Source organism: Alosa pseudoharengus, unplaced genomic scaffold (assembly GCF_046254945.1).
Source record: "Alosa pseudoharengus isolate Yale_2024_CS ecotype anadromous, Long Island Sound unplaced genomic scaffold, YU_APseudo_1.1 YU_APseudo_1.1_scf_11, whole genome shotgun sequence".
Classification (NCBI taxonomy): Eukaryota; Metazoa; Chordata; class Actinopteri; order Clupeiformes; family Clupeidae; genus Alosa; species Alosa pseudoharengus.
The window spans coordinates 2,427,951-2,441,020 of record NW_027468576.1 but is presented as its reverse complement, the minus strand read 5'-3'; the positions used below and the strand labels follow the sequence as shown (position 1 = coordinate 2,441,020).

Here is a 13,070-nt window from a genome sequence, read left to right as displayed (position 1 = left end):
TTAAAAAAACCAAACATGTGCAGCGTCAGGATGCTTGAAGCGACAGTGAGGGTCATTCTAATAATTTCAAAATATAGGCTAGTTAGTTAATTGAATCGCATTTCACGAGGCAAGTGGGTGCCTATTGACGCATTTGACTAGGCGAGTGGGTGCCTAACCCACAGAGTGACAACGCGTCACTCCTTACGCCCACCAGTTCCTATGGCCACTTGGCTAGTGCGAATGCAAATGGAAAAAACGGTTTTGGGCAGTGACGTTGGAAGTGGGGCTGGGGTGGGTGCAACCGCATCCCCACCCCCGAAGCGCACTAAGACACTTGTCATTTTCCTTGTATACAGACCAGGGGGTCAAGAGCGTGCAGATTAGCTTCGGCATGTTAGCATACGCCATTTTCAAATATGGCGCTGCATGGAGCATTTGGAACCAGCTCCATGCACGAAAATCCGTGTTGGGCACGAGCTCTCATGCGCGTACATGTTGATGGGCGGGTACCTATCCGGCGGCTACAGCCAAACGTTATTCAGTGCGTATTTCTTGAGGAGCCTATGAGACGTGCATATTATGGTTGTTTATCCATCATATGACAAATAAAGAAAATTGTATTGATCTTGTTTCGTTGTTGTTTGTCCCGAACAAACATAGCCTAAACATGATTAAAGACAATAAATTACACAACAGCGGCATAAAGACCTTGTCTCGTTACACCATGGGTCTCCAACAGCTCTCAACCTATAGCCGCCCCCTTTGGAGCTTGCCAGAGGCTGAAGCACTAGGCTACTACATTTAAACACAATTATTGCCGCGAGGCATTCCAGCCTACGAATTTAATAAAAAAGTAAACCATGCATAATTAAAAAAAAAAACTCAATTTAGGCTACTTCGCTATGCAATAAGGTTTCCATTAGAGCACAGCGCACGTTCAATGAATGAAGGAAAGGCCTTGTCTCGCAATAAACAGCTGGAAATTACAACACTTTTTCAATTACACGAAACTTTACAGTGATCATCAAATACCCTCTAGATTTAAATGCCCATCAGTCTCAACATTTAACTAATAAAAGTCAAAAAGTAAATTAAATCCCATACCAAAACCGAAAATCGTCTGCGTTTGATAGCCTGGTATGCCGCTCCAAACAAAACGCATGTCTCACAATAACGTACAATGTAAGAAATAAAGGTCTGCCTCGAATAAGCCTACCTCAAATAAATAGTACCTGTGCTTTGCAGCCTAAGTAAATAGCAGACCCTGGACATAATTTAGGATTTACGGAAAGTATGCAATCATACGATGTTGGACGCCTGGCGATGCTCTGGCCGTCTACTGTGCCTTTGACACCGCTGCCTCATTTGGATGGTAACTCCACAGGTGAGCGCGAAGATTGGATGTCGTGGATGCGTAAGTAAACTGTTTTTTGCTGAGTCCGCAGACAACATTCTCTTTAACCGTTACTTTACCATCTGCGGTGTACAACTCAAAGTAAAGACACCACATTTTAGATGAGTTGGGGACGTAATTGTCCGCTCAGGCTGACCGTTCTGTGCGTTATCTTCAATACTATCTTCAATAATATTGAATATCTTCAATATTCTTTTCAAAACAGGGTGGCTATTGAGGGCTCTGGCTCCAGTCATTATTGTGGCTACTGGCTATTATTGGCTTGATTTGGTCATGGGCCAACGCTAGAATACATATAGAGCACCCGCTATGAGATGGCAAACAATAAAATAAAAAACAAACTAATCATAGACTGTAAAAATGCGCTACACCTGGCACTAAAAACCGAATAGTTTATTTTTAGTTCGACTACGGATATTTCATGTCATGTTCGAATGCATATTTGCAGCAGGACAGCAGGCAGACCGCTCTTAGTTAGAGCCGCTGTGTTATCCAATGAAATTAAGTTGCGCTTCAGGGCGACTCCACTCGGACTCCATGCGCGTTCCCGAGCAACTTTTTCTTCTTCTTGTTATGAGGCAAGAACTTTATGTGCATTATCGCCACCCTCTTACTGGAGGACCACTCTCTTTTTACAGAATATCCAATAAAAATCGACGTTGGTCCATGCGTCATTTCCAGCTTTGTAACTTGGCGCATGGTCAGAGCCGACTGGCGCTGGATCCGAACCCCAGTGTTCAAGATGGCGTTGACTATAGGCTTGTTCGTCTTGACTGAGTCTGACTTTCGTCTGGCTTTCTACGTAAACGTGATCTTCAGAGGCTAGCCGGGAGGAGCTACAACAGAGGGCAGCTCATCCCGGACAGAAAGGCTACAGTCTGCCTGACGTGACTTGCGGGAGACATCGCGGGAGATATCGCGGAATGTTGTTTGCAATAAACACAGCAGAACTTTCATTTCAAAAATGAGCATGATGACTGACGAAATAAATTCTTATGATGTAGTTTAAATAAACCACTGTTGTCATACAGTTAACAGGCCTGCATTGTAGCACATAAATTCAATATCAAGTGTTTTCCCTATATGTGTGTCTATTTATTTAGCCAACAGCAGAAAATAACAGAATATCCAAACGTTTTCAGTAGGCTAGCCTACCATTGTTGCAGAAATCACGTATAAGAAGGTATCCCTTCGATTTCTGTTTATTTTAGCATATTCCAACATAAGGAAGCAGCATGAGACTGCCGTCAAAATCGTCATGAGGACATTCCTCCCAAATGGCCCTATCACGTCTTTGAACTGACGTCATGAGGGTGTGTTTTAGCTCGTGCAGCTCGTGGAAGGCAACTGCAAGATCTGTCTGCAGGCTAATGGTGCATTCAGAGCACCTCGGAATGACAAGGACCGCCCCCATGGCTACTTTGTTTTTCCGACAGCAAGTGTTCAAGTGCTTTGCCATCGAATGTGTGACAAACACGGATGCCACAACAAAGGTTAAAACATACACTCACTAATCCTAAACAAACAACTGTATTTGCTTAAAATATAGTGTAAGATGCTCGTGAAAGAAAGATATGAAGCTTTTCAAGTGATAAAAAGGGCAAATTCCCAAGTTTACATTAAAACTGTTGGACATGAAAGGCCACATGGACTACAAACGAACTACAACGTGACGACAAAAGTGAGGATGAGCCCCTAACAGGGCAACTCTAGCCCCAGTTTCCGACCTCTGACTCACACATTATGTGACGTGAATGACGCGGAATGATGATGTTTTCACTCGGAGAAAGATTTTTACGAAGCCCATGAACGCTAGGTAAGACTCCCGCGATATTTTAAGGCCATGTGACATGGTGTCACGGTGGTAAGTCCCTCCCCGGCTGACAGAAGTCGGACAAAATTTCTAACCAGTATGCATTGCGTCCATCCCAGTATGCATTGTGTTCAACCCAGCATGCATCACATCAAGTCAGATCTGCACAGATCTGCCTCAAGACGAACTCGCCTTTTGAATAGACCTCTCCAGAATATATCCCGCCTCCTAACTTCCGTATCCATCCAACTTCCGGGCGTGGATTTTCTATGGGAAATAACATGGCGTTTTGAAAGATCGTACCTGTCACACTCTGTAGGTGACAAAGTAGAAAAAGCTGCTGGGCAGATTGGCCTACACACTTCTGCCATCTAGTTTCCACTGGATTTTTTTATTTTCGGTGCCGTTTAAGTAGTATAGTCTATAGTATACTACTTAAACGGCACCGACAATCAAAAAATCCAGTGGAAACTATATGGCAGAAGTGTGTAGGCCAATCTGCCCCAGCTTTTTCAACTTCGCTACCTACAGATGTTTTACCGGTATGATATTTCGAAACGCCATGTTATTTCTCATAGACAATCCACGCCCGGAAGTTGGATGGATACGGAAGTTACGGAGGCGGGACTTATTCTGGAGAGGTCAATTGGCCGGATTTACTAGCCTAGCCTCCACCATTCATTTGTATGGAGGGCGGGACTTAGTCACTCTCTCCAGTTATATACAGTATAATACCTCCATGATACAGACCCATGGCTATACAGGCAACTGTGTTCTGTTCCCAAAGCATGCTTTCTCTGTCTATGATTTGCAGGCTTAGGGCCTCCTCGACGAGGAGATTGCTAGTCCGCAGATAATTTGCGGCCCAATTGAATGGTAGCCTATTATGGAACCGTGGACCAAAAGAAAAATAAACTAAACATTTTCCTGATTAGAAAATATTATAAAGCCACGGGCGGGCCTGGAAGGGCTTAAAGGAACACGCCACCCAAAATCAGTAGTAATATATGTTCTTACCTTAACTTTCACGAGTTAATTCATACCTCTCCCGCGCCGGTAGGTGCATTTACACGCTCTGTCGCGCGGCGCGAATGTGTTAGCATGTTGCTATGCTAGCGGGCTCTGCCGTGGCCGTAGATAGAGGAACATAGCAGTAATCAAACACCTCCATTTTTTCCCTACTTAAATACAGTTGCACGAGTAGTTGATAAAAATGTGTACGTCACACAACATGAAACGTGGCGATTTTCCAAGCGAATAAACAGGAGAACTACAATGTGTGGCGCAATAGCACTTGGGAGTACTTCGACCTAGCGTGGTAATATTATTAACACCTAATTGTAGATCCTATCCACCACAGAGTTTAGAATCCATGCTGGATCGACCCTCAGCCTCTCCCTCCCCTCTGAGCGAGAGAGAGGCACACACACTAGAGATGCGCTGATGGGCTATTATTTCAACCATAACTGCATAGCAAAACTTATCATCCATCAGCTATCCATCAGCACCAAGGTTTGTTGACCAATTTTCCAAACTGCACCCGCCCACCATCCGTTGGTTGTTTTAATGTAGGCTATATGGGTGATGCAGCGCTGCTGACGTGAGGCTAGAAAGCCCTTGCCTGTTCTAGAAAGACTGATCTAATGCAGCAAATATATTAAAAGGCTGAAGTCGTACATTGGCTAGGCCTATCCCCAGAATATCAGCAGCAAACTCAGTCTCTGTCGCGCAAAACAGTCTCCAAATAAAACGCACATCGGCCTGTTGCCTATTCTGCCAGCTTGTGACAATATATCGTCCAAAATGCTTGATTGCATTGCATTCTCCACATTTTTAGCTAAATTTTCATGTACCACATCAGCATTTTTGTTCAGTGAATCTTTTGTAAATTGCCAATTGGCACGCACACACACACACACACAATCTTACCATAGACGGTGTTGATTGGGAGGTCTATTGTAATTACAATTGGTACAAGTACAAGTAATAAGTTATTTTTAATGCTATAAATGTATTACCTCATCCTCCGAGGTGACCAAAAAATCCTATAAACAAAAAAATAGCACGATAAATCAAGGTGAAATTAATTTGAGAGACAATTAAGACAACATACAGTACACACAAGGAATCTTACCACAGTCGTAGATGTGTGTGGCTGTGCTTCTGCCGGGGGGAAGCACCTTTTTTTAAATGGAGATGTGGTGTCCCTGACCTGTGGACAAATAGGCTTGATTAGTACACAGAGGTCAATTATATTACATTACATTACAATTAGCTGACACTTTAGCAACTTGTCAGTCATTACAGGGTATTGGTTGCAACACACAGTACACACACAAGGAATCTTACCACAGTCGTAGATGTGTGTGGCTGTGCTTCTGCAGGGGGGAAGCTCTTTTTTTTAAAAGTAGAGGTGGTGTCCCTGACCTGTGGACACATACAGTAGGCTTGATTAGTACACAGAGGCCAATTATATTACATTACATTACAATTAGCTGACACTTTAGCAACTTGTCAGTCATTACAGGGTATTGGTTGCAACACACAGTACACACACAAGGAATCTTACCACAGTCGTAGATGTGTGTGGCTGTGCTTCTGCAGGGGGGAAGCTCTTTTTTTTAAAAGTAGAGGTGGTGTCCCTGACCTGTGGACACATACAGTAGGCTTGATTAGTACACAGAGGCCAATTATATTACATTACATTACAATTAGCTGACACTTTAGCAACTTGTCAGTCATTACAGGGTATTGGTTGCAACACACACACACACACACACACACACACACACACACGGCTTGCTGAGTACACAGCATTCATTATTCTTTTAACATTTTAACAAGATAACTTCAGAAAGCAAGCTCACCGATTTATTTACAAGTGGCCTCCTCTTCTTCTTTGCCAGGATGGCCCTCATCAGTTGTTGGTCCCCCTCGCGTTCCTTTTTCTTCATCATCTATGATAATGTGTTTGAAAGATGACATGCAGTATTGTTTAATGTGTGTAATATACAATTTATTTATTTGTTTGTGTATTTGTGTATCTGTAAAATGCTGTTGGTCTCTGTTGAACCTTTGCATCCATAGACATTATCGTCTTCTCTGTTAGGATTACTTAGATCTTTTCTCTATTACAGAAGAGGAAGAGCAGCTGAAGGCGGACATGGCTGCCAAAAGGACGCCGGTTCCAAAACTAAGGGCCGACCCGGTGGTGCCGGTCAAACCTATGCCCCCCGTCACCAACACCAAAAAAGTAGGTGCCAGTGCCACTGTTACTATATTTGAAACGGTCATCCTTCTACATCACTGTTGTGCTGTCTGTAGCAATAAACAAACCGCAATGCTTTTCAATTGAATTTCACGTTGCCTGCTATGCTATTTGTTATGCTATACAATGCTAGTTATCAGTGTGTAACTTCGTTTGTGCCTTTAGTTTACACACAAACTGGATATTTCTTAATAAGAACAAAGACTACTACCAGGAATTCCTGTGAATGTGGAGACAAAGAATTATTTGTTACCCTCAGTATACCTTTAGTTAGCAAAAACTTGAATGGCTTTCTCCTTCTCACTATAGTGCCATCTACAGGCGCAGCATACCGGTATTCGCGGCAGCTCAAAATTCTGAGCGCGTGAATGACTGACTGGGGCATTAACGTTTACTTTAATACACTAAATTACTACACTATCAACGGACTGGAGCAGGAATATCGCATCACTTCATACTGAACCTACACTGTTCGTGGATTACAGGTAACGAAAATTTCATATTATACCTTAATGCTTACCTATAAACCAATATTTACTGTAGTAATTCATGTGATATATTGTAACGACATGGTATAACGCGACAAACTGTAGCATTGGTCCATTCCTAAAATAGCTTGGATAGCTAGCTGCGCCATTATATTTACGGAACAAAATCTCGGATGAAGTTATCAGAGCCCGTCTACGGAGAGCCTTGCCACTCCGTATTAAGTCCCATTGTACTGAATTTTGGTTGCAGTTCCACTAGATTTCCACTGGGGGCGATCGCCATGAGTGCAGAATGAATGGGAGTCAATGGAGCTAGACGGCTAAATTTGCCTCTTTCACCTGATTGTCGTTGACAAATCTCAGATTTGATTGTAGTTTGTATAACTTCAACATGGGTTATAGGTCAAAAGTTGAATGAACGAGTACTTATGTCCTTTTGATTTCTTACAGGTTGGGTCGTTGTTGCCCATAACACGCTAGCATTGTGCTAATGAATGACGTCATAGACACGTTTGAAAGGCTTTTTAGAACAATTAAGTGACTTTAAAAAATATAATACTCAACCAAGTGTATTTTCTTTGCCTCCCCTTTCGAAAACAATTTTCAAATTACTTGGAAAAAAATTATATCCAGAGAAAAGTGGATTTTGAGGGGTACAGCTCCATAGACCTCCATTCATTCTGCACTCGTGGACGAGCGCCCTCATGTGGAACCACAGCAGGAACTGCAACCAGTTCAGAAACCGGAAGTTTTCCGAGAGTGGCAGTTCTCCCCTTATTAGACATTCTCTGAAGTTATGTCGACGTTTTGACTGATGTAACGTAGTAGGCTATTCATAGTTATAACTCACGTCACGTTGTTAATTGTTACGTCATCCGCTCTAGGTATCCAGTGAGAACTGCGCCATTTTGAGTACCTACTTGCGGCTTCCAATGCCCCTCCCCCGTCAGCTCAGCTGTCAGACGTTAACTATCGCCTAAACATGAGTCTGTCACATCTAAACAGCGAGGAAAATCGGAGATACGAGGAGAAAATTGCGTGTATTGGGTGTGATCCGTATACAGTACCGGGAGAGTTTTTTAAATCAGTTTTGTCCACCAACACACTGCCTGACATCCACTTCCACGATATTTACATTTACCTCATACATCATCCATCATCGTACACCGGAGCATCGCTTAAAGCTTTTAAGAGCACGGAGGCGTACAGGTATTTTGTTGCGGGCTGGGTCCTTGACCCGAAAATATGTCTCTTCAAGAAGAAGCACTTTCTCGTCAAAGGAAGGGTAAGTAGGCCTACTCTTTTTTATCAACTTTGTAAACAGCTGCTCACCGATATCTACCTCAGCTGTAGGCTAGCTGATACTCTTGGCTGCTAGCTTGTCACTGTAGGTTAGCTAGAATGAGGCTAAGCTAAAGCATCAGTACCATGGTCTGCAAACTACTTGAAAGTGCTGTCAACGTTAACGTGTTTATCACATCGACCTTTTAAAAAAAAAAAAAAAAAAAAAGTCTTACAAAAAATAGTGTAACTTCAACTTCAACGCGAGCACTCCACTATTGAGTTGTATCATCTTTCAGAGCCTCGCTCAATCCTACAGCTACAGTATGATATCATAAACTAGAAGACTTCGCCTAATTCATGCTTAGCCTAATGCAAAACATGACGTTTTGGATGGTTGTTGTTGACGTTTTCATGTTTTGGGGAAGAAAAGCACAGGCGTCGCTGCTACCCCAAGCAATGTGCAGCTTGTCAACTCTCTCAAGAGTAGAAATAGATAGATAGACTTTAGACTCCCCAGTGGAAATTCAAACAACCGATTTGATTTGATTACTGAAGTGATTACAAGGCCTGATAGGGACTGATCCTGTGATACTGACCATGGTAAAGTGCTATGGTAGAGTAGCCTAAGTTCAATAGTGCAAAAGTAAACAGTGCAAGGATAGGCTTGGCAATAATCTGTTGTGTAGTGGATGACATGTCCTTACCCAGGATTTCCAGTATTCTGTTTAGTGGATGTTAAAACAAATCAGATGTCTTAACATTGCAAATTCTTGCTAAACTAATTGATCTTACTTCCTCACTTCAGGTGAACCACTCTCAAGCTGTCAACACAACATCCACACAGCCATGGATCGTGGTCCATGAGGATGGGACCATTCGTGTGGCCCACTGCACCTGCAAGGCGGGACTGGGTGAAGCTTGTTCACATGCAGCTGCCCTCATGTATGCCCTCTTAGCTGCCGTTGAACAAAAAGACAACGTGTCCTGCACGGACATGCCCTGTGCCTGGGCCCCGCCAAGTAAGACCGGCAAGGTGCAGTACAATGAACTGTCAAGTATTTTTGTGCCACATAGGCCTGTAATCAATATACCATCACCCAGCATAGTTCCTACAGAAGCCGAATATATGGAGCTATTCAACAAGCTTTATGAGTGTGACATGGAGGCCAAAAATAGCAAGGGGACTGCTATTTTGTCAGTAATTGAGGGTCATTCAGATAGGTATATGCCGAAAACTTTGCAGCTAAATTTGCCCGAGCCACTTTCAAACCTCTACAACAGTGCTCTGATAGGCACTGATCTAAGGACGTTACTAGCAGAGAGTGAGAGGGTCTTCAATGACCTTCATTTAACTGAGCAAGAGGTACGTATTGTTGAATCGGTAGCCAGGTAGTGTACAGTAATTGATATTGTGTGAGTTATGTCAATCACTTTTTTCTTATGTTTACATTAATAGCTGCATCATGTTGAAATAGCATTAACCGTCACAAAATATTTCAGTGCTTATCAGTTGAAGAGGCAACTAGACAACAGGCAGGCAGTAAGCTTTGGTTTGAGCAGAGAGCTGGGAGAGTAACAGCATCAGTGTTCCATGAGGCAAGCAGGACAGACAGCGCTGTGTCCCTGATTAAAAGGATTTGCTATCCCAGGTCCTGTAAGTTGTCCACAGAGGCTATGAGGTAAATATTTAAATGCATAAGGAAAGACCACATAACTAAAGGAACTCTCACAGTGCTGGTATTCATTTCATTTGTCAAAGACATTTGAAGCAATACACCACGGTTGATCATAGGGTTGGCAATGGATATTCCCACGAGTCACAACTGCGTTTTACCTGAGCCACCGGCCTCCAGTTTTGGTTACGGCCGAACCATCTCCTTGGGAATATCCATTACCAACCCCACGATCATTGGTGCTATATTGCTTTAATACAAACAATTTTGCCATCAACTAATTCATATTTAAGTACCACACTTTTTACATTTCTTCTTAAAGTGCTATGATATAGCCTAAGTAAATACAGTGTCTGTGCAATGCGCTGACAGCATGCTGTAGGTGGAGTGGGTGTTTCACGACTGGTCCCCTCCTTTCACACCTCTTCCTAATTGATTAAGGAGCCTAATACCCATGTGATGTGCCACACCCTGTGCAATACTCCCCCTAATGGCTAGGATAAGCAATAGCGAACACAAATAAAAGGTGAATCATATAAATGATGCTCTCCATAGAGAAGAGTTAACACAGTAGTTTGGAAGTGACGTGGGATACTGTAGTTTTTTAGTGAAGTATAAGAAGCCTGTCTAAACAATTCTTTGTATTTTTCTAGATGGGGAAATAAGAATGAGCCCACAGCAAGGACACAGTACATCACAGCGATGCAAGGGCACACAGATCTTCAAGTGCAGACATCAGGCCTGATCATCAACACATCTTGGCCATGGATCGGTGCCCCTTTACACTTAATAAAGACTCTGTTATGAATAGCTGCAACACTGACACCAATTTCTGTCTATTGGCGAAGGACAACGTCATAGCCCTAAAACCGAATCACAAGTACATGTCACAAGTCCAAGTCCAAATGTGCATTGCAGGGGTACAGTATTGTGACTTTGTTGTCTGGAGTCCCACTGAGATGTTCATACAAAGAATTCAGTTTGATGAAGTGTTTTTTTAACGAGACATACAGCAGAGTAGAGCGATTTGTTAAAACAAAGATTCTGCCAGAACTTCTTGGAAAGTATTACACAGTACCCCGCACAGTGTTTTCTTCAAGCTCAGAGCAACAGCCCCAGTCAGGATGCTACTGTGGTGAACCGGATGGTGATTCAGAGAATGTGGTTATCTGTGCATCTAAACAGTGCAAAAGAGGGTTCATGTTTCTTGCTTGCAGCTGACTAGAATTCCTAAGGTGTGGAAATGTTGTGAATGTAGGAAAATACAGAAAAAATGAAGCACTTTTTTTATATTTTAAGTTGTCTAATGTTATTGTGATGATATATTGGGACCTTACCACTTGAAATGCAATCTGTAAATAGTGATTTTGTCTTACCATGTGATTTCTTCTGTCCCAACATGGGTATTTAAGTAAAATGACAAATTGACTACACGTTAATCCTCTGTTCTCAAAACTTTCTTTAATAGATAGAAACATATACTATGTAATTGACAGAAGTCATAGATGTACAGGCCATCACTCTGATGGAACAACAGGGGCACAAAAATTACATAGGGCACAACACACTCTCACCATCTTGTCCAGTGGACAGAGTCCATCTGGAGCTGCGTAACACAGTGATAAGGGTATGGTTCCCTGCAGAATGGTGTACTTATTCCTTACAAGACCTATTACCCTTTCTATGTGAATGCGCACAGCCGCCAGTCCCCGAGACGACTCAATTTCAGCTGGGTGAAGCTGCACAATATGGTTGGAACAAAGTCGGGGCACAGAGGGTTTGAGCTTTTCCCACCTGTCAAGACAAAGGTGGGAAGCACAACTGACATTACAGAATGAATAAACAAGGTAATACAAGGCAGAATTTAGGTTATGAATAGTAAGCCCAACTGTTTCAGAGCAGCAACAGTAGTCACTATTATATATATCTTACTAGAAAAATATCCAATGTCATTCAAATGAATGGTATTCACCACATAAAGTTGATGCAGAACAGTGGCTACAAGCATAAGGCTGTCATGATGAAAACAGATTGTCCTGCCTGGACACTAACACTAGTTGCTTGTGTCATTAGTTTGAGAAAGCTACATTGTAAAGCCCACAGTGAGCTACTACTCTAACCTTGTGCTTCTGTTAGACACAGTGTCTTAATTCCTTCTTAATGCTTAACATTTGTCATGTTATAACATATGTATACAAATATCTAGGTTAGCATAGCTCGCGATAGCTAGCCATAGACAGTAGCTAGCTCGCTATGTTATGAAATCCTTACTCACCAGAGACAAAATGTGCACTGCAAAGTCGACTGCTACCGGTGGGTGTCCATTCTTCCCTTTTAATCCCTGCAAGCCATCGTTGACGTCTATCCTCGTCTTTAGGAAGTCTATAAAATGACACGTTTGGTCCCCTTTTTTGTTGCTACATCCCACAGCACAACAGATTGAAGGCATCTTTGTTTAGGTATAGCGGCTGACGAGCGAGCTCGGAGTCGGACTTGGTACCCAAACCAATGCGGTCTATACATAGACTGTCAGTGGGTACCAAGGTACTCAATATGGCGGCGGTGAGTTTTATCGAACGTCTGTGAACGTCTATGACATCAGCTGATATTTATGAATAGGCCTAGCTTTGATCATGTGTAATTGGCTACAGAAAGACTTTGTTACAGTATTACCAACCATCTTTATTACTCACCAGACATTAGCAGTATTTGGGCTTGGTAGTACGCCCCATCGGTCCACAGCACCCACCACGTACTTTTGGGGTTGACTTTGTTGAACACAAAATCTTTGATTGATGTCGTTGGGACAATTGTCCTATAGTTGTCTTCTAAAAACCTCACATAGGCAAACATTTTGAAAAGATAATGAGCCGAGGTGACGGCACCGGAGTTGTTGCTGTAACGTTAGCGGAGTTTTAACTGTAACCGTTTCTGCGTGCTTACAGAACTGGAGTTTTGAGCGCGTTCGGTCAGTGAACCAAATCAAAAACATTTCAGCCTATTATCACCAATGAAAAATGTTATTGTTATTATTATTATTATTATTACTACTACTACTAGGCTGTTACTACTACTACTACTATTAGTAGCAGTGTTATTATTATCGTTATTATTATGCTAGTAGTAGTAGGCTATCAGTATTAGTATT

General features: G+C 42.4%; 1 protein-coding gene and 2 long non-coding RNA genes across 4 annotated transcripts in view; 1 reads left to right on the top strand and 2 right to left on the bottom strand.

Annotated features, from left to right (window-relative positions):
- The window catches only part of LOC143116579 (uncharacterized), a 46,497-nt gene extending 41,078 nt beyond the window's left edge, over positions 1 to 5,419 (bottom strand). Inside the window, exons 1-2 of the long non-coding RNA XR_012985863.1 lie at positions 5,344 to 5,419; positions 5,228 to 5,254 (exon numbers count right to left, since the gene is read on the bottom strand). This is a non-coding gene — a long non-coding RNA (uncharacterized LOC143116579). The remainder of the gene's footprint in view (positions 1 to 5,227; positions 5,255 to 5,343) is intronic.
- A 2,443-nt stretch (positions 5,420 to 7,862) lies between these two features.
- On the top strand, positions 7,863 to 11,361 carry LOC143114231 (uncharacterized). 2 transcript variants are annotated; one of them, XM_076275747.1, is made up of 4 exons: positions 7,863 to 8,250; positions 9,055 to 9,612; positions 9,750 to 9,928; positions 10,576 to 11,361. In XM_076275747.1, the coding sequence occupies exons 1-4, from the start codon at positions 7,948 to 7,950 to the stop codon at positions 10,727 to 10,729; spliced, it is 1,194 nt and encodes a 397-aa protein (XP_076131862.1). In that variant the 5' UTR covers positions 7,863 to 7,947; the 3' UTR covers positions 10,730 to 11,361. The 2 variants fall into 2 exon arrangements, 1 of the variants encoding a protein (XP_076131862.1); XR_012984875.1 differs by lacking the exons at positions 7,863 to 8,250; positions 9,750 to 9,928 and having other exon boundaries at positions 8,944 to 9,282.
- Positions 11,362 to 11,363: 2 nt separating this feature from the next.
- LOC143116575 (uncharacterized) lies at positions 11,364 to 12,541 on the bottom strand. Its single transcript, XR_012985862.1, has 2 exons — positions 12,198 to 12,541; positions 11,364 to 11,716 (listed from the first exon to the last, which is right to left on the bottom strand). It is a non-coding gene; the product is annotated as an uncharacterized LOC143116575 (long non-coding RNA).
- Between the last annotated feature and the right edge of the window lie 529 nt (positions 12,542 to 13,070).